The sequence below is a fragment of the Halichoerus grypus genome, chromosome 5, assembly GCF_964656455.1.
Source record: "Halichoerus grypus chromosome 5, mHalGry1.hap1.1, whole genome shotgun sequence".
Taxonomy (NCBI): Eukaryota; Metazoa; Chordata; class Mammalia; order Carnivora; family Phocidae; genus Halichoerus; species Halichoerus grypus.
In genome coordinates, this window is record NC_135716.1 from 86231580 (window position 1) to 86252273 (window position 20694).

General features: G+C 46.7%; 1 protein-coding gene and 1 pseudogene across 5 annotated transcripts; one reads left to right on the top strand and one right to left on the bottom strand.

Annotated features, from left to right (window-relative positions):
* The first annotated feature begins 257 nt into the window (after positions 1–257).
* Positions 258–19509, top strand: LOC118539643 (large ribosomal subunit protein uL11m pseudogene; annotated as a pseudogene). 4 transcript variants are annotated; one of them, XR_013447937.1, is made up of 3 exons: positions 258–773; positions 18677–18730; positions 19056–19509. The product of XR_013447937.1 is annotated as a large ribosomal subunit protein uL11m pseudogene, transcript variant X3 (transcript). The 4 variants fall into 4 exon arrangements; XR_013447936.1 differs by having other exon boundaries at positions 18677–19509; XR_013447938.1 differs by having other exon boundaries at positions 258–690; positions 18677–19509.
* Positions 19510–20063: 554 nt separating this feature from the next.
* Positions 20064–20512, bottom strand: LOC144381869 (histone H3). The gene has a single exon (XM_078072506.1). The coding sequence runs from the start codon at positions 20503–20505 to the stop codon at positions 20095–20097; it is 411 nt and encodes a 136-aa protein (XP_077928632.1). The 5' UTR covers positions 20506–20512; the 3' UTR covers positions 20064–20094.
* Positions 20513–20694: the final 182 nt, after the last annotated feature.

Genomic DNA, 20694 nt, shown 5'->3' on the forward strand with positions numbered 1-20694 from the left:
TAATCCTCACAAGAACCTCATGAAATAGTCACCATTATTATCTCCCATTTTATAGATGAGGAAACTGAGGCACAGAGAGGCTTCTCCTCAGAGACTCCAGAGAATAAACTCTTAGATCAGGGTCAATCTCTGAAAACCTGGACCCCTCCTTGGAGTTTGGGGGGAAACTGTCTAGGCTTTAAAATTAAAAGGAATATCACCTGCTTTATTCTCTTTAGGGTGAACCCTGTATATAAATCTATGGTGGTGACGATGGTGGTGGCTGAAATCCTTGGGGGTGGGATTGGGGGGGTTCTGGTTCTCCAACCCAGAGGCCATACCTCAACTTGCTTACCAGTTGGAATCCCTTCACTAATATGAGAGAGTCTTGGTTACTGGTTTCAGGCTCCGTCTGGGCACGGTGTTTACTAGGAAGGAAGTTATAGAGTGGGGAAGGGGGAAGAGATGAATTTGGAATTTTAACTCTGGAGGGGAGCTAATTAGTGATGGTGAATTTAATCCTCCTAAAGAACTTCTTTGATCACTTCCTCCTGCTCAAACATCTGTATACATTTGCTTATGTTGGGGTTAATAACAGTAATTGTTATAATAATAATTCCTTCTACTTATTGAGCACTTAACTGTTTACAGGGCCCTCTGCTGAGTGTTTTACCTGCATCGCCTCATCTCTTCTTCACAGCCACTGTGGAAGTAGGTTCCGATATTATGATCCTTATTTTATAGATGGAGGAAACAGTCTTAGAGAAGTTAACTTGTGCAGGATCATTGAAGAAGTAAGTGATGGAACTGCAATCCAATGTACACTTTTAAAAAGCTTGATATTCAGGGGCACCTGGGTGGCTCCATCGGTTAAGCGTCTAACTCTTGATTTCTGCTCAGGTCATGATGTCAGGGTTTGTGAGATCAAGCCCAGGACGCCCAGCGCAGAGCCTGCTTAAGATTCTCTGTCTGTCTCCCTTTCCCTCTGCCCCTCTCCACCAGCCCCTAAAAAAAAAAACAAAAACAAGCTTGATATTCAAAGCTCTCCAACATCTGCCTCTCCCTCCTTCTATAGGTCTATTTCCTACTGCTCCCTTATAGGGTTATAGGGTTAGGTGGGTTTTCTGCTCTACGCAAAAGGGTCTGCTCACCTCCCACTAAGCCCATCTGCTCGGGTCTGGACTGGGACTGCCACCTCCTTCTGGCTTGGCCAGAGCTTGCTTTCTTTCTTTTTTTTTTTTAAGATTATTTATTTATTTGAGAGAGAGAGAGCATGAGAGGGGGGAGGGTCAGAGGGAGAAGCAGACTCCCTGCTGAGCAGGGAGCCCGATGCGGGGCTCAATGCGGGGCTCGATGCGGGGCTCGATCCTGGGACTCCAGGATCATGATCTGAGCTGAAGGCAGTCGCTTAACCAACTGAGCCACCCAGGCACCCCAGAGCTTTCTTTCAAGCCAAAGCCATATCTTATAGCTCAAATGACACTTCTGCCTTCATTTCTCTACCATACCCACCCGCACTTTTTTAAAAAACAGCTTTATTGTGTTATAACTGGCATACAATAAACTGCACATGTTTAAAGTATAATTTGCTAAGTTTTGACGTACATACATACCAATGAAAACATCACTATACTCAAAATAATGAACATATCCATCAACCCACCCCAGAGTTTCCTAGTGCCACTTCATAATTCTTCTCTCTGCCCCCTTCACCAATGTCCTCCTTTGCCCCCATCCCTGCCCTCAGGCAACCGCTGGTTTGCTTTATGACATTAGAGATAGTTTGCATTTTCTAAAGTTTTATGTAAATGGAGTCGTACAGTGTATTGTTTGTGTTTGGCTTCTTTCACTCAAATCCCTTTTTTTTAAAAAAAGAGTATTTATTTATTTCAGAGACACAGAGGGAGAGCATGAGCAGGGAAAGGGGCAGAGGGAGAAGCAGGCTCTCCGCCGAGCAGGGAGCCCAATGCGGGACTCCATCCCAGGACCCTGGGATCATGACCTGAGCTGAAGGCAGCCGCTTAACTGACTGAGCCACCCCGGCGCCCCCCATTCACTTGTTGATGGATAGTTGTTTCCAGTCCTTCCACTTTTTAATTAATTTAATTTAATTTAATTTAATTTAATTTAATTTAATTAATTTCTAATTTTGTGTCGTGATAGTTCCACAGATGAACATGATAAACTTTTTGCCCTCAGTTGGGAAGGAACTCAGATGAGACATGAGACCTATACACAGATACCTATTCTATTCAAGTGGGAGAAAGTGTTAGGGTTACACCTCCCCTCTCCTAGGCTCACACCTCTCGAATCCCTTCCATGTTCTGCTGTTAGAGTGACCTTCCAAGCACAGATCTGACCTCATCACCCACCTGCTCATAAACCTCCAGTGGCCTGCCTCACTGCCTCAGTTTGGCCTTCAAAAGAAAAAAAAAGAAATAATACAAAAAATGTAAAACTTAATCAGCAATTTTTTTTTTTTTAAGATTTATTTATTTATTTATTTGACAGAGAGAGACACAGTGAGAAAGGGAACACAAGCAGGGGGAGTGGGAGAGGGAGAAGCAGGCTCCCCGCAGAGCAGGGAGCCCGATGTGGGGCTCGATCCCAGGTCCCTGGGACCATGACCTGAGCCGAAGGCAGACGCTTAACGACTGAGCCACCCAGGCGCCCCTTAATCAGCAATTTTCATACCATATTTGGCTCCGCAGTGTGGTCTGGGGGAGCCCTGCTAACATAGCTCACAATATGGCTAATCAGAAATTCTGGCACAGAGAGTAAGCGTGAGGGCCAGTTCTGTTTAGGTCTCAGTTAAGTGATCCTTAACTGGGAGACTATCCCTGTGCCTGGGGAGACTAGGTTTAATCATTCACATGGGTGATGGAAAATCTGTATCTACTAATTTTGTAAATGTTTTAAGTATCTATTTGATATTGTTAAGTTCTATAAGAAAGGCTCTCTAGGACCATTCCTCTTCTCTGACCCCTAAGATACCATTACTTCATTTTTTCATTCAATAATTTGAGTATCTGTTAGATATCAGGCAATCTGCTGGGCAGTGAAGGTACAAGGTTCAACAGAACAGAGTGGCTTCTGACTTCGTGGACTTTTAGTAGCTAGGAGGGAAGTCAGATACTAAAGCAGTGACCATAATAAAGTGTGACAAGTGTTAAGATGGGCTAAGTGCCGACACAGAGAGTGCAATGGAGGGAGGCCTAACTTGACATTGGTGTGGGTGAGGAAGGCCTCTGGGAGGAAGGAATGTTAGGATGAGACCTGAGGCGGATGGGAAGGGAGAGTGGTCCAGGCAGGGGGTGGCACAGGCACAGGCCTGGAGGAAAGCAAAAGACAGCAGGCCCAGAGAGGTAGAAGGACCTGCAAGAAGTCTAGTCTGGGTGGTGTTTAGAGGGCAAGGAGGAAAGTGCAGTAACATGAGGTGACACTGGCAGGCAGAGCCAGACCTTGCCAGATTAGACCAGACCGATGGAAACAGACTTGAGAGAACCCTATTAGCTTCTAGGCTAACGTGACTATGGAGACAGAAAGGAGCCGAATGGCATCATTGAAAACAGAAAAGTCAGTCTCAGAGGCCACAGGGTCTAGGTCCACTCAAGCACCTTTTGGGGCCGATGGCACCTTGATCCTCAAATGAGTATCCGATCACTGCAACAGGGCTGCCCTGAACATTGAAATGGCTGCATCAGGCCTTCCAGGTTGATAACCAGCCACCACGGTGCTCGGTGGGGCCATGAGATTCTGAGGGGACTGTGAGATTCATAATTGGTCAAATGTAAAGGTTTGCTAATGCCCAGTGCTGGTTAGGGCTAGGGAAATGGGGCAGTCTTATACACTGAGATGCTCAACAGACTGAGCCACCCAGGCATGCCTGTATTTTTCATTCTTGATAATTGAGAAATTAAAACATATACACAGAGGCAAGGTACCTGTTATCCAACTTCATCAATTATCAAACTTAAGACTGTCCATCCTGTATCATTTTGAAGCAGATCCCAGATACCATATTATTTCATCCACAAATATTGCTTTATGTATCTCTAAAAGATAAGGACCACAATAGCAAGTCACATCGAAAATAATTAACAATATTTCCTTAATTCATCAAATATCTAGTTGGTGTTAAAATTAACCTACATGTCACAGGTTTAAAAAATGCTTTGTTCTAATCTGAATCCAAATAAGTTCTATACATAATGGTTGGTTGACATGTCTTTCAACTCTAATAAGTTTGCCATTCATCTCTTTTTTTCTTGTAGCTTCTTTGTTGAAGAGACTGGGTTGTTTTTTCTGTAGAGTTTTCCAATTGGGATTTTGCTGACGGCTTCCCTGTGGTGTAGTTTATCATGATTGCCTGTCCCTCTACATTTCCTGTAGAAATAGATGGAGTAAAGGGAACAGAAGCTTGATTAGATTTAGGTTCACTTTTTCACTCCCTGGCAAGACTGCTACATAAGTGGTGCTATTTTTTTTTTTCTTTCTATCAGGAGACACACAGTGTCTGACTGCTTCCCTTTCTGTGATAACATCTGTTGATGCTTAATGCTTAGATCCTGTAATTCATTAGGAGCTGCAAAATGATATTCTAATACTCCTTAATTTATTAGCTAGAATGATTCAATAAAGAGAAAGCAGTATTATTTTTAATATTAAACACTTAGAAACTACTTAAATATCTTAGCAGGTGAAAAGAAAGTGATAGGGAGGGTCTCTTTTTGATGTAAATAAAAAGGGTGCATGTGTATTGGTGTGTATGCATGCATACATGAAGGAAACATTTTTCTGGAATTTCACATAATAAAACTAATAAGAGTGGCTACCGATAAGGAGAAGAGTTTGGTTAGGCCAGAAGGAGGCTTTTACTTTTACTTTTTTTTTTTAAAAAGATTTTATTTATTTATTTGAGAGACAGAGAATGAGAGAGAGAGAGCATGAGAGGGGGGAGGGTCAGAGGGAGAAGCAGACTCCCCGCTGAGCAGGGAGCCTGATGTGGGACTCGATCCCTGGACTCCAGGATCATGACCTGAGCCAAAGGCAGTCGCTTAACCAACTGAGCCACCCAGGTGCCCCCTTACTTTTTCTTTATGTCTTTCAATATCATTTGAATTTTTGATCAATGTATGCTTGCAATCATTTTTAGCAGAGGTTATTTGGGCCTTAAAGAAAAAAAAAAAAGCCCCAGTGCTGTGAGAATATTTTTGGTGAAAATAATATGTTTCAAATACCTATCCTTTTTTTTTTAAAGACTTTATTTATTTGTTTATTTGTGTGTGAGAGAGCATAAGCAGGGGGAGGGGCAGGCAGAGGGAGAAGCAGACTCCCCGCTGAGCAAGGAGCCCGATGTGGGATTCAATGTGGGACTCGGTCCCAGGACTCTGGGATCATGACCTGAGTCGAAGACAGACACTTAACTGACTGAGCCACCCAGGCGTCCCTCAAATACCTATCCTACTGCTTGGCACCTAGAAGACCCTCAGTTCATTTTAGTTAATTCTGAAAAACAGTTTAAAAAATCTTCAACAAGATAACCAGAACTCAATCTAGACAGCAGCAACGGACCCCAGACACCCCTGGGGTTTATGTGTGGACCTCTGGTGCAGGGAATGGGACTCCGCAGTCCCAATCTTATGAAAAATACAATCATTTAAAAAATGGTGAACAATGGGGTGCCTAGGTGGCTCAGTTGGTTAAGCGTCTGCCTTTGGCTCAGGTCATGATCCTGGAGTCCTGGGGTTGAGCCCCACATCGGGCTCCCTGCTCAGCGGGGAGTCTGCTTCTCTCTCTCCTTCTGCCCATCCCCCTGCTTGTGCATACTTGCTCTCTCTGTCGAATAAATAAATAAAATCTTAAAAAAAAAGAAAGCAATATGCCTTTAAAAAAATTGTGAACATCAACTTTAAAAGAGTTATGCTCTGGGTCGCTCTTGCTGTCTGTCGCCTTGAGGTGACCTAAGGCCAGGAACCCTGCGTCATGTCGAAGCTGAATCGGGCCACTCGGGCCCTCAGGAAGCCTGAGGCTGACGGCGTAATCCAGACCATCGTGTGGGCAGGCCAGGCCATCCAGGCCCCCTCTAGTCCCATCCTGGGTCAAAGAGGTGTTTCCATCAACCAGTTCTGCAGGGAGTTCAACGAGAAGACAAAGGACATCAAAGAAGGCATTCCTTTGCCCACCAAGATTTCTGTGAAGCCTGACAGGACATTTGAAATCAAAATTGGACAACCCACTGTATCCTACTTCCTGAAAGCAGCTGCTGGGATTGAGAAGAGGGCCCGGCAGACAGGGAAGGAAGTGGCAGGCCTGGTGACCTTGAAGCATGTGTATGAGATCACCCGAGTTAAAGCCCAGGATGAGGCCTTCGCCCTGCAGGATGCGCCCCTGTCCTCTGTGGTTCGCTCCGTCATTGGCTCTGCCTGTTCCCTGGGCATTCGTGTGGTGAAGGACCTCAGTTCAGAAGAGCTGGCAGCTTTCCAGAAGGAGCGAGCCGCATTCCTGGCTGCCCAGAAAGAGGCAGATTTGGTAGTGCAGGCAGAAGCTGCCAAGAAGTGACCCCTGTCCCCCACACTCCAGGATTTTGAAACTGGAATGGAGGCCAGTTGGAAAAGCTGTACCAAAGGGGCAGAAGGGAGGCAACACCAAGCTGATTATTATTTCCCTGACTTTAAATTATATATTTTTACATGTATGACAGTCTCAAGAGATCAAGCTTAAATAAACAACCTTTTGTCACACTCCCCCCCGCAAAAAAGAGTTATGCTCTGAAGTGATTTTCCTGACTAGTCAACCTCGCTGATGAGGTCTCGGTGAGAGATTCGGTCCTCAGTCAGACCAGGAGAGCCAGTCAGGCTCTTCAAGGAGGACTCGGTCACGGACGGGTGTGAAATTAGGAGAAAAGAGTATGAAGAGCTGGTCCTGGACAGTTGGTGCGGGTTACTGGGCAAGTCAAGAGCAATATTTGGGGAAGGTGATTCTGACCTTCTTATCTTTATTCTGACTGAGACATGCAGGATAAATTGATGCTCCTAAATTTTACTCATATTTTTCTAAAATTTGCAAATCACACATAATCTGAGGATCTATTACTATATTTGCTATATACATTTAGTAGAACCATTGCCCCCATTTATTTATTATTCCTTTGTATGTTCATTCTTTACTCCCTTGCAGACAATCATTCCAATTTTCCTTCTCTGTGTTCTTGCAAAAAGTGTATTGCTTTCTAGGCATTAAAAAATAATTATCCTTGCATACTATATATTTCATTTATATGGCAAGATGGGAGGTGGTTGGGAAGACACTGGGAAGTTCTTTTGAGATGACTAAACAGATCTGCATCTCGATTGTGGTGGTGGTTACGCAAGTTTATACATGGACTAAAGTTGCATAGAATTACATGCACACACGCACATGAATGAATGCAGGTTTAAAAACTTGTGAGCAGTGATTAAGGCCTGTATATTAGCTAATAATGTACCAGTGTCAATTTCCTGGTTTTGATATTGTATTACAGATATATAACTTGTCACCATTGGGAGAAGCTGAGTGAAGAGTACTCTTTGTACTATTTTGGCAACTTCCTTATTCTATTATTATTATTATTCTATAGATATATTATTCTATATCTATTCTATTATTCTATTATCATTATTTCAAAACAAAAACTAAAAAGCTGCAGAACATGCTTTACTGCTAACTAAATAGATGCCAAGGTAAACTAGAATGCATATATATTTTTCGATTGCTTATGTATTCTTCCTTGGTGCCAGACGATGTTTTAAACACTTTACATGGATTAACTCAGTTTATCCTCCTAAACATCATTATTTCCATTGTACAGATGTGGAGATGGAATCACAGAGAGGTTAAGTAACATGGTTCAGTCATATGGTTGGGAAGTGGCTAAGCCAGGATTAAAAGCCAGAGTCTCCTTTCAGACATTATACTGTACTACTAATGTCAAAGAAGCAAGATATTGATGCAGCACTTATAACACTAATGTTTCTAACAATATTAGAAATAACCAAAAATGTAGGAATGCTGAAATAAAGTATAGCAACTCTAAGAAAAAAAAATCCTCTCTGAATCAAGCCACAACCACCACTTAGTCTAACAAACCAGGTTTATTTTGAAATTGAAAACTAGTTTTGAAAGAGGGAGAACGCATACCAAAGAAACTGTGATGTGTCTTACCAAACAAAGGAAAAAATAGAGTTAATGTAGGTTGTGGGGAAGCCTGGAGTGTAGAGTTTTGTTGGGCTTAAAGCAAAGCAGGGCTTTGTGAAAGGATGGACATCAGAATTAGGCTTTGAAGTGCGTCCAGGATCCTGTTTCCTTGGAAACCACAAAGTTAAGATAAAGGTGGAATGTTGTGTTTAGAAACCTCTTATTGTAGTTTTGTACCTGGGTTGAAGATCAAGGCTGATTCTCAGTGTCAAAGTGATTTGGGTCCTCTTGGCAGGAGGGGGATATTTCATTCTTGCTGATGTGCTTTCAAACAGTGAAGGTTCTGGTTGTCTGTGATTTTTAGAATAGGTTTCTCAGTGAATACGAGAAGCAGTGGTCACTCAAAGAAGGGCTCGTGCCTCCATAGGTGCAGCATGTGCTGGGAGAGATGTTTTCTGCTAACTCTTTGGCTAGCTCTATCTCTGTTCTCCCAGCCTGACGAATTCCCGAACATGTTTTTACTTTCTCGGTTCTAGTTAATTTCTACTTTCTGAGAATGTACATAAGTGGGATCCTGTTTTATATCATATTCTTTGTTTACTTTCCCCCTTCTCTAACCTTATTTTAAAAATTGGCCTTTCCTGCTCAACTCCCACAAAGCTCAACCCGCATTCTGCCATCCGTGTTGTGATGTGAACATTCAATGTGTTGACTGAACTGCTGCATTTAAACTTCACAAAGAGCCAACATCACACTTTATCTCCTCACTCTCAGTAACAAACACCCAGGTTTGCTCCATTTCCCCAACACAAAAAATGCTGCAAGGAGCATTGCTGTACATTTCTCTTACAGACCTATATATCTTTTGGAAAAAAATCCAGGAACACAACTCTGGTTATTAGGATCTGTTTATTCTTTTCTTTTTTTTTTTTTAAGACTTTATTTATTTTAGAGAGAGAAGGTGAGCGAGTGAGAGGGGGAAGGACAGAGGGAGAGGGAGAGAATCCCAAGCAGACTCCCCACTGAGCGCGGAGCCCATTGCAGGCTCAGTCTCACCACCTTGAGATCATGACCTGACCCCAAATCAAGAGTCGGACACCTAACTGACTGAGCCACCCAGGCGCCCCGGATCTTTTTATTCTTTTTTTTTTTTTTTTTAAAGATTTATTTATTTATTTGAGAGAGCGAGAATGAGAGAGAGAAAGAGTACATGAGACGGGGGAGGGTTAGAGGGAGAAGCAGGCTCCTCGCCAAGCAGGGAGCCCGATGCGGGACTCGATCCAGGGACTCCAGGATCATGACCTGAGCCGAAGGCAGTTGCTTAACCAACTGAGCCACCCAGGCGCCCCCTGGATCTGTTTATTCTTAATTGAAGAGTACCAGGCTGCCCTCCAGAATAGTTGTTCCAGACTTCCAACACCGTGGCATCAGCACTCCTCTGAGCCCACTTCCAGGCCAACCCTTGGGTCATCCAACTTTCTGAGTTTTTCCACTCTCTCTGGTGTTAAGTGATATCTCATTGTTTTCATTTTTGTTTCTTTGATTGTTAATGAGTTCAAGCGTCTTTACATGAGTTTGATAGCTTTTGTGTTTGTTCCCCTGTATATTGCCTATTCATATCCTTTGTTCCAACATCGTTCATAGAATAAAACCTAGCCCCTTCCTATTTTGGCATTGAGTCCTTGGTACCAAAAGCTCACCTTTTCTTTTTCCAAGATTTTTTTTTTTTTTTATTAATTTCTACATCCAACATGGGGCTCAAACTCACAACCCTGAAATCAAGAGTCACATGCTCAGGGGTGCCTGGGTGGTTCAGTCAGTTAAGCAGCCAACTTGATTTCGGCTCAGGTCATGATCTCAGGGTTCTGGGATGGAGCCCCGTGTGGGGCTCTGCGCTCAGAGCGGAGTCGGCTTCAGGATTCCGTCTCTCCCTCTGTTCCTCCCCCTGCTTTCTCTCTCTGTCTCTCTCTCTCTAATAAATAACTAGATCTTAAAAAATAAAGATCTTGTCGCATGCTCCACTGACTGAGCCAGCCAGGTGCCCCTGACAGCTCCCTTCTCATCACTGCCCTTTGCCCAAGCTGCACGTGGCCCCGCAACGGCTCTTCCATCTTTGACTGTCTCTTCTGCCTGGATTACACCGCCTTCCCCTCGCCTCCAATCTAAACATGTTTCAAATCCTAAATATTCTTTAGAACCCAGCTCAAACTATCACCACCCTTATTTGCTCAGCTGGAATGACCCTTTCCCTCTCAGCTCCCACAGAGCTCAACCTGCCTTTCCCTTTGTCTTCTACCACAGTAGGCCTTCCACCCTAGCTACTGAGGTGGGTATCACCTCCCTACAAAGACAGGCATAGGTTATGTGCAAGCACAGAGAGATTCAGGGGGCATGTTCAGAGAAATATTAAGACTTTAAAAGTAAGTAAGATGATTTTTACTTTATTCTTTGTAGTTTCCTCTAACCAGTGTTTTCCTAACTATAAGTTGTAACCCTTTAGTGGGTTATGAAGTCAATTTACTTGATAGAGATTGCCTTTTTATTTTTCCCTTTTTTAAGAAGCATAAAATGGAGTAGATCACAAATAGTATCATTTTGTGAAACTAGTTGCAATTTGTATTCTTATGTGAATGTGACTAGAAGGCAATGGAAAATGTATTTCTTACTGTGGGTTGAGGTCAAGAGAAGTTTGTTCTACTATACTGAAGGGTCACAGAACATATTCCCCCAATATATGCTACTTTGGCATATTGACTATTTTGAGCTGTAGGCACTTGAAAAACAGAAAGGACAGACTTTCTCTGACCACCCCCACCCCCCACTTGCCTAAAGGCAGACCCTCCAAAAAGAACTCAGTTGTCATAAATCTCTTCCCTGGGAATTTCATCAAGCAGGGAAGATTGCCCCTTATCACAGGAGAAGTGGACCCCACAGCCAGACAGACTTTGTCAGAAACTATCATACCTCCCATGTATTCTTCTAAGGGCCTGTTCATCTTTCCTAAAAGGCATTTACTCTCCACTAAGAGGCCTCCAGGCCCCCTCCCCTTTCACTATTAAGATGGTATTTAAGTCTGAATTCCAAGCTACCCTGGGGAGTTACTTATTTTTTCCTGGGCATCTCCCCTGTATCCATGAGGTATGCATGTTAATGAACTTCTGTTTGATTTTCTCCTGTTAATCTGTCTTTTATTATGGGAGTCTCAGCTAAGAATGCAGAAGGGTAGAGGGAAAATTATTTTCTCTCCCCTACAGTACAAATATTGATATTATTTGTATCTATGTGTGTATCACTTTCCCCTGAAATCCTGAACCTAATACAAAAGAAAAGTAAAACATAAAACCTGGGCTCAAATTCCATCCTGGTCACTTTTTAGCTGGATGATCCATATCCCCAGGGGTCTCATCTTCACCGGAAATTTCCCCTATGTGTAAAACAGGAGTGAAAAGCCCTACTTCCTTCCCAGGGTTCTTGTGGAATCAAATGAGAGGACATAAGGGAAAGGCTTTTGTAATTCATGAAACACCCAGGAACCCAAATATACTTATTTTCTGGGTCACAATGTAGAAGAATCTCTAACTGCTACTCATCTAGAGATTATATAATGTACTGTTTCCTGTGTGTTAGTCTTTCTACATCATGATTGTGAGTTTCCCAAGGTAAAGATCTAGGACTTGTATCATTAGTGTTTATCATAATGAAATGACTAATAATTATTAATGTATTGCCATGTTGAGATTCTGCCCTAAGTACTTTGCATGGACTGTATTTATCTCATTTTATCCCTATGGTAATCCTATGAGGCATATACATTTGCTGTCACTATTTTACAGATATTCAAACTGCAACACTGAGCCCTTATTCTAGCTCCGTGTCTTTTTCTCTTCCAGTTTTTCCCAGACAAGTGAATCTGGGGAACAGTTGCCTCGTTGCCCAGACAGTTCAGGCCTTCTCCCGGTTACAGCAGGTATCTAGCCAAGGGCCACAGGACTCTCTGTGTACTGCTCTGAAGCCTGGAGTTCCCTAAGTGGAGACACAGAGTCCCTTCTGACCCTCACACTGTTCGGACACAAGTAGTAAAAATGCAATCTGTTCCTCTTGGTTTATACTCAGGTATAACTGACGGACAGAAGGGCCTTTTGGAGATGGAGAGTGCAGGGGTACCTGGAGACAGAAAATCATGGGAAGTCTGGGCCTGCTTCCAGAAGGGCCTCCTAAGAGGCTCCAAGCTCAGCATCTGCAAAAGTCATGTCTACCTGGAAGCTCAGAATATGACCTTATTTAGAAATAGGGTCTTTGCAGATGTAATTAAGGATCTTCAGATGAAATCCTGCTGCATTTTAGGGTGGGACAAGAGAAAGGAGTGGGAAAGTTGGACACAGAGACATGGGGAAGAAGGCCATGTGAACACACAGGCAGAGATTGGAGTTTTACTGCTGGAAACCAAGGAAAGCCAGGAGCCACTAGAAGCTGAAAAAGGCAAGGAAGTGTTCTCCCCTAGAAGCTTTGGAGAAAGCATGGCCCTGCTGATACTTTGATTTCAGACTAGTCTCCAGAACTGTGAGAGAATAAATTTTGGTTGTTTTCAACTACCAAGTTTGTGGTAAACTGTTATGGCAGCCCTCGGGCACTAACACAGGGTCCTAGCAGCAGTTTGGGTGTGAGCTGTTCCCAGAACAGGAAGAGTTTGCCGCTGCTGCCAGCCCAGTGAGGCCAGTCGGGGTTCTTCCTGCCCTGCCGTGGCCTCAAGTAGCCCCACAGAGGTCCAGGGCTCAGGGAGGTCAACCACCATCTAGGGGTGCTCAGTGCCACTTGTGAAGATGGAGATGCTCTGAGGAGCTCTGAGGAGGCTGGGGAGACCCATGAAGGAGCCAGTCTGCCCACTGTAGAACACCTCTCCCATTCCCGATCCCTTTTTCCCCTCGGCCATCTTCCTTCCCTCCACTCCCCTTTCCTCCAAGTACACTTCCTACTCAGCTCCTCATCACACTTTACTCTCCCTCCCCACCAAATTAGAAGAACTTGGTGTCTCTCATGAATGAAAGGATGGTGTATTTCCTAATCCTGCTTTACAAATTACCCCAAATTTAGAGGCTTAAAACAACACAAATTTAGGGGCACCTGGGTGGCTCAGTCGTTAAGCGTCTGCCTTCGGCTTGGGTCGTGATCTCAGGGTCCTGGGATCGAGCCCCGCATCGGGCTTCTTGCTCCGCGGGAAGCCTGCTTCTCCCTCTCCCACTCCCCCTGCTTGTGTTCCCTCTCTCGCTTTGTCTCTCTCTGTCAAACAAATAAATAAAATATTAAAAAAAAGAAAAAAACAAAACACAAATTTATTCTCTTACAGTTCTCGAGGTCAGGAGCCCAAAATGAATCTTAAGGGGCTACATTCAGTGTCAGGACTGATTCCTTCTGGAGGCTCCAGAGGGAGAATCCGCTCCTGTCTCTTCTAGCTTCTAGAGGCATTTCTTGGCTCCTGGCCTCAGCATCCAATCTCTGCTTCTGTCATTACATTGTCTTCTCCCCATGAGGCCTCTTGCCTCTTTCTAATAAGGTCTGTTATGATGATATTTAGGGCCCACCCAGGTAATCCAGGATAGTCTCCCCGCCTCCAGGTCCTGAATTTAGTCACACCTGCAAAGTCCTTTTTGCCAGTTAAGGTCATAGATTCTCAGGTTGCAGGGATCAGGATGTGGACATCTTGGTGGGAGACTATTCAGTCTACCCACAAATGTGTACCTTTCCCTAAAGCATCTCCCTTGAAGCACTGATCCCATTGAGGTGATTGGTAGTGGTGAACTCTGCCTTCAGCTAAGGTCACCAGAACCTGGCTAATGGTGGCCTCTAGCCATTTGTGGACAAGGGTTACAGCCCAGGGCAGCTACCTTCTACCCTCTTCTGGGACCAACCTGCAGGAAGTTCCTTCCAGGGTGCAGGCTAGACCTACTTCTGACCTGCAAATTCCTGAGAGTTCCCTGAGAGGTAGGGGGGAGGGCGTAGATACTGGGTGCTACGTCCTTTTGAGTAAGGATTCAGAGGCTAAGGTCTTTAGGTCCCTCATCAGGCATTTCCTGACCATTGAGGCATTCAGGATGCTGACTTACAGGGATGAATAGGACAAAACGCCTGTCCTGAGAGAACTCAGAGTCTGATGGGGGAACTGGGAGGATAAATTAATCCTGGAGGAACTGTTAAAACCAGAAGAGAGTATATGCTTGCTAGAACCTGGGGAAAGTACAGTTGGTCTGAGAAGGAGGAGCAGGGGTTGTGGGGTGGGGGGGGCACATGAGGAAAGCTTCACAGGGCTGAATAGTACAGACTAAACAGTAGGTCCACAAAGGAGGGGAACATATCTGGACAGAAGAAAGGGTTATGCCAAGTCATGGGAGGAGTTGCAAATTGTAGACATTGGGTCGGGTGAGAACAAACCAGCACAGATAGGGGAATGGCTGATGAACATCTAATGAAAAGCCAGGGAAGGTTTGCAATTTAGGAACTGTAAGGGTATTTACCTTTATAATTTTGTTTTGACTTTTCTGAATAGCTAATAATCGTATTAAGTTTTTTTCTATTGTTTATTTTGGATCAGACTTGAGCTGGTCACTTTATGGGTATTGTTTCCTTAAATGTCTCCAGATACCACCACCAGGCAGGTACCGGTATCCCCATTTTACAGACGAGGAACTGAGGCCTGGTGAGATTACGCATCTTGCCAGTGTCATAGGTAGTAAGAGGCAGAGCCAGGACTCAGACTCAAGTCTGTGGCCTTGCACGTAGCCTCTGCTTCTTCGTACTGATCACGACACACGGGCATGCATTTCATGTGGAGGATAATAGGGTGGAGGAGATGGAAAGAGTGTAAAGCTCAACTCTGGCACAGGGTGGAAATTTTTCCCCTCTTGATAGTGGTGGAGCCAGGTGGCCTATGGGTAAGCAGGTAGAAATGAGTCCGCTGAAGCAGCGAGGCCCTCAATCCTGTACATCATGAACTTCCTGTTGCCTCCCCTCTCAGCTTCCAGTATATGCTCTTCACTTGGTGTTTTCGACTTCAGAATGTGAACTTTGGAGTCCCAGCACCTAGGCCGGAACCCCTGGCCGTGGCACTCACTAGCTGGGGGAGCTTAGGCAAAACACTTTAGGCTTCCTAGTCTGTAAAATGATGATAAAACACCTATCTGCCTTGCAAGGTGGTCATGGTGATTAAAAGAGAGATGAAGTAAAACGCTTAGTCGACAGTGACTGAACTTGACGAACACAAGTGGTTGTCATCATTTCTGAATGGCATGCATAATACGGCCCTGCTGCTACCATGTTTGCCCCCTTGGGCAAATGCTGTCCTGGTGGTCCCGTCGGGCTCCGGCTATCCTTGCCTCTTGGCATTCCCTTCCTCTCCTAGCCCCATCCCTGCTCCGGCTGCCTCAGTCCTCTTCTCTTCTCCGGGACCCCGGCTAGATCTCATCAAATTCCCCGCCTTCTGTCAGTCCTTATTCCCTTATCCTTCTGCTAAGGGCTTCCCCCAGAGTATCTCCAGCTGAGCCCCTTCACTGAATAGATTAATATTCTTAAGTCCCGGTGAATGTGTCCCTCTAGATGGTTAATGGGATCCTCAACATCAATGTCTTCTTGGTTCCAAAAGCAGTTTGTTCTCCCTGAATTCTTCACCTTAGTGAATTTTTCCATCATCTCCCAGTTCCTCAGGTCAAGGAGAAGCTCCTTCCTCTCTCCCATTCTCCAAATGCCTACATCACCAAATCTTACCAAATTTATCCTTCTACAATTCCCTCCAATCCATCAAATCATCTCTGTCTTCTCCTAGTCACTGCCATAGCCAAGGCCACCACTAGCTCTGATTAAAGGACCCAAAGTCCAACTAACAATACCAGTCCTGGGGCACCTGCATGATGCAGTTGGTTAAGCATCGGACTCTTGGTTTTGGCTCAGGTCATGATCTCAGGGTCGTGAGACTGAGCCCTGTGTTGGGCTCTGTGCTCAGCAAGGAGTCTGGGAGTTTCTCCCTCTGCCTCTCTGTCGCACGTGAGCACACACCCGCTCTCTCTTTCTCTCTAAAATAAATAAATAAAATTTAAAAACAAAAACAAACCCAATACCAGTTCCATGGCAGACTTTTCCAGGAACCAAGTTGGACATGATGAGACTTTTGTTTGTTTCTTTTCCTTCAAATTTTACGATGAGACTTTTGAAGAGAACATGAATTGCTTTTTGCCTCTCTTTTCTTTATGACTCCTTTGAAAGCGGGAAATTACTTACATACCTAAAACAGATTTTGATACTGACATAAAAAAATTTTGGTACTACCTCACCCTAGTTTCTCAAACCAACAAAGTCATTCCAAAGTTTCCTAAGAAGTTTGGATTTCACAGAAGAGTGGCAGGAATGTCAACTCTGTCCTACTACCAAACAGGTGTCAAAGTTGTCACTAAAATGCCTGTGGTAGTTTGGGAAGCCCTTGAAGGCACCGGACAATTCCTTGTAGTCCTCCCCAAACATGCTCACAGTGAGAATCAGATTTTGTTGCCCTAACCCTGTGGGGCAAATCTCCAAGATGGCTGCTGAGGTAAGGCAGCAATGTCCTGCCAAGACCTGACCCTCTGCTGCGTGAGAAAGATTGAGTTAATAGGCCCCACTTCCTCAGAAAGTGAGTTTGCATACATCTGTTTGCCCTGCTTATGGTTTGCTGGCCCTCTGTGAGGGCAGGGGGCTCAGTCAGGCTGAGGAGAGAACCCTTCCTTTGTCAAGACCCAGACCTGCCAGTTGCGTCTCACCTTTGACAGGAAACCAGTTAAGACCAACCAGGGAGGGCCTCCACTGTCCAATACCAGTGAGGGACCAGGCCCCAATTCCCCAGTGCTCTTCCTCTTCTGCTTTCATTCACTGTTTTCCTTCCACACCCTGCAGTCTTTGAGTTTGGTGAGTGAGCACTCCACTGTTGTGGTGGGAGGAAGAGAAGTGGGTAGAAATGTGAGGAGAGAGGTGAAGGCAGATCCTAGCCAGTCCCACTAAGCTAGGCCATGGCAGACACATAGGCTGTCCTCCAATCTCAGGGCCACGGGCAGGCCTGGGATATCTTTGGTATTTTAGGTTGTTGGTATCTTCCTTTTGAATCTGATTTAGTATCAGTTCAAGGCATATGATCCTGGGAAGGAAGGGCCCCGACATGGAAATCCGCACGCTCAGGCATCAGCTCAGCCACTAATGGCTCGGACACTCGGGAAGGAACTCTTCCTCTGAGAAGGAATTACTCTGGAAGTAACTCTTCCTCAGGCTGCACCTTTGAAAACAAATCTCAGTGGATGCGATGCTGCGTGCAAAGGTGTCAGTCCTGCACAGCTCTACGTCACTGCTGCTTCAGCTTCTAAGTCACAGAGGATCCCATCGTGGACTGTTGGTCTGAGCAGGGAATGAGGCCCTGGGCAGGGACCTCGGAGCCTGTATTGATCTCCTAGGGCTGCCCTAACAAAATACCACAGACTGGGTGGCTTAAACAACAGAAACTTATTTACTCACAGTTCTAGCGGCCGGAAGTCCAAGATCTCTTTGTCATCAGGTTTGGTTTCTTCTGAGGCCTCTCTTCAGCTTGCAGATGGCTGCCTTTTCACTGTGTCCTCTTATGGTTGTCCCTCTGTGTTGGCTGTATCCTGATCTCTTATTTGTTGTTTTCTTAAACATTTATTTATTTATTTTAGAGAGAGCTTGTGCTTGCGAGAGCAGGGGAGGGGCAGAGGGAGAGGAAGAGAAACTCAAGCACACTCCCCGCTGAGCGCAGAGCTGCCTCACAACCCTGAGATCATGACCTGAGTCAAAGCCAAGAGTCTGGCGCCTGAGACACCCAGGTGCCCTCTGATCTCCTCTTCTTATAAAAAAGACACTGCTCATATTGGATTAGGGCACATCCTAATGACATTTTCTCTATCTATCTATCTATCTATCTATCTATCTATCTATCTATCTAAAGATTTTATTTATTTGACAGAGAGAGACACACACAGAGAGAGAGCACAAGCAGGGGGAGTGGGAGAGGGAGAAGCAGGCTTCCCGCACAGCAGGGAGCCCGATGTGGGGCTCCATCCCAGGACCCTGGGATCATGACCTGAGCCAAAGGCAGACGCTTAACGACTGAGCCACCCAGGTGCCCCCCTAATGACATTTTAACTTAAATGCCTCTTTAAAAGCCCTATATGGCCTTTAAATACAGTCACATTCTGAGGTACTAGGAGTTAGAGCTTCAACATAGGAATTTGGGGGAGGGGGCGGGGGACACAGAGTTCATAAAAGGGCCTACTCTGAAAATCTCTGAGTCTGGGACTGAAAACTGAGGACCCCCTCCCTCAGGAACAGCTACAGTCCACACTGCTCTCTCCCCTTCCCCCTCCCCAAAACTCCTTACAAAGGGCAAAAAGTTTTCCCAAAAGTATTTCTGCCTCAGTTTCTATTCCCCTCAGTGCATTTTCACCAACCTCTATAATGGTTTCACCTGTGAACAAAAACAAACTCTGGCCTCTTCCAGGTACAAACAAGTGGTGTTCAAAGATAAGAAGAGGTGTCACCCACGCACTTGCTGGTGAGTCTTGTGCAGGGCCGGCTTTCCAAGGTCCTGTCCCACTCTTCTAGTTAAACCGACTCATTTCTAAGACACCAAGAGGCCTTAAGACTTCCACTTTCGTCTGGTGTACGAATCGCCCCTCTGAAATAAACTCAAGTCTCTGCCCTCACAGATTCTGGGGCGGACGAATGTAACCAAGGAAGGGCAGGAGCAGGGCATGCTGTGCCTTCCATTGGTTCCAGCCGCCCAAGAGCTTGAACTACGAGCGCCCTGCGCTGGGTAACTTCTCTATTACCTGCACCAAGCTGTCTCTGCATCTGGGGTTTTCCTCCCGGACGAACAGGAGTCTCCTGCTGCGGACTGAGCAGGTAACGGTACTGATGGCAGCGCTCCCGCGGAGTGGCCTCGGTTAAAGCGGCCTTTGAACCTTCCCGCTGCGGCAGCTCTGACGAAACCCACACGACTGTCAGAACTGAGTGCCGGGCTGCAGAAGCCGGACCCTCTTTGTCCTCTGGTCCATTCCTGCCTGGAGCCGCCCCTACTCCCTGCCTTCAGGTTCGTTGGCATTGAAAAGGGGGGAGGGGCAAGATTGGGGACAATGAGAATGTCAAGGACTTAAGACCTCTGGCAAAGTCGCTCAGGCGCACGAGGGACTTTTGACAAACTGGGTGGAGTAAGGGGTTGAGTGGCACACGCTAAATAAATCCCGCGGACCCGAGAAGCCGGGCCATTACTGACACCCAACCCGCACGCAAAGCTCGGGAATCCCGAACTTGACCCGGCAGAGGCCGGGCGATACGAAGGCGGCGGTTTCCCTCCGCAGCCCGAGCGCCGCGCCTCTCGGGGCCACTTCCGGCGGGGGTGTGGAGGTCGCCCGCGCGCGGCGATGGCCGCGCCGCTTCCCGTGGCCTAAACAGCCCGCCCGGACCTGCCCTGGACGGCGAGTCCCGAGCGTCCCCTAGGGATTCCTCGCCGACTCGGCCCCCTCTCGAGCCCGAAAGCCCCTCCCCTTCTTACAGATTACAACCCCCGGTCGCAGTAGAGCGCGTAAAGACGCCCCCCCAGCCCCCCCACTCCGAAGGGCCCGAAGAGTAAAGCGAGCGGGCACCGCCGTCTCCCAGGAGCACAACTGGGGGTCCCGGCCGCCCCGGAGTAGGAAGCCAGCAAACAGGGTATCCTCCACCCGGCGCGTGGTCTTTACGCTGCCTGTCGGCGGCGCCCGGCTCGACCCCGCCCGAACGTCCCACCCTCCCGCGATAGGGGAGCGTCCGCCGGGAAGGAGAGGACGACTAAGTGGCACAGCTTCTTCCGAGTGCTGTCGTGGGTGGCTCTGAAAAGAGCCTTTGGATGGATAGGATGGAAGGTCGAGCCGGACGCGCACTTTAAGCCCGCTCCCCGCGGATGCGGCGGGCCAGCTGGATGTCCTTGGGCATGATGGTGACGCGCTTGGCGTGGATGGCGCACAGGTTCGTGTCCTCGAACAGCCCCACCAGGTAGGCCTCGCTCGCCTCCTGCAGCGCCATCACGGCCGAGCTCTGGAAGCGCAGGTCCGTCTTGAAGTCCTGCGCGATCTCGCGCACCAGCCGCTGGAACGGCAGCTTGCGGATCAGCAGCTCGGTGGACTTCTGGTAGCGCCGGATCTCGCGCAGGGCCACGGTGCCCGGCCGGTAGCGGTGCGGCTTCTTCACGCCGCCCGTGGCCGGCGCGCTCTTGCGGGCCGCCTTGGTGGCCAGCTGCTTGCGCGGGGCCTTGCCACCGGTCGACTTGCGGGCGGTCTGCTTCGTGCGAGCCATAGCGAACCAAAACACCAGCTCACCAGCGCAGCGGCAGCGAGAGTAACGCGGCCGCCGCCCGCCGCACCAGTCTTTATAGGCACCGTCTTTTTCCGATTGGGCGGGACAATAATTGAAAGTCCCGCGCTGGCTGTCCATTGGCTATGACGTCACCCGCCCTGCCGCCACCCATTGGCTGGGGCAGAATCC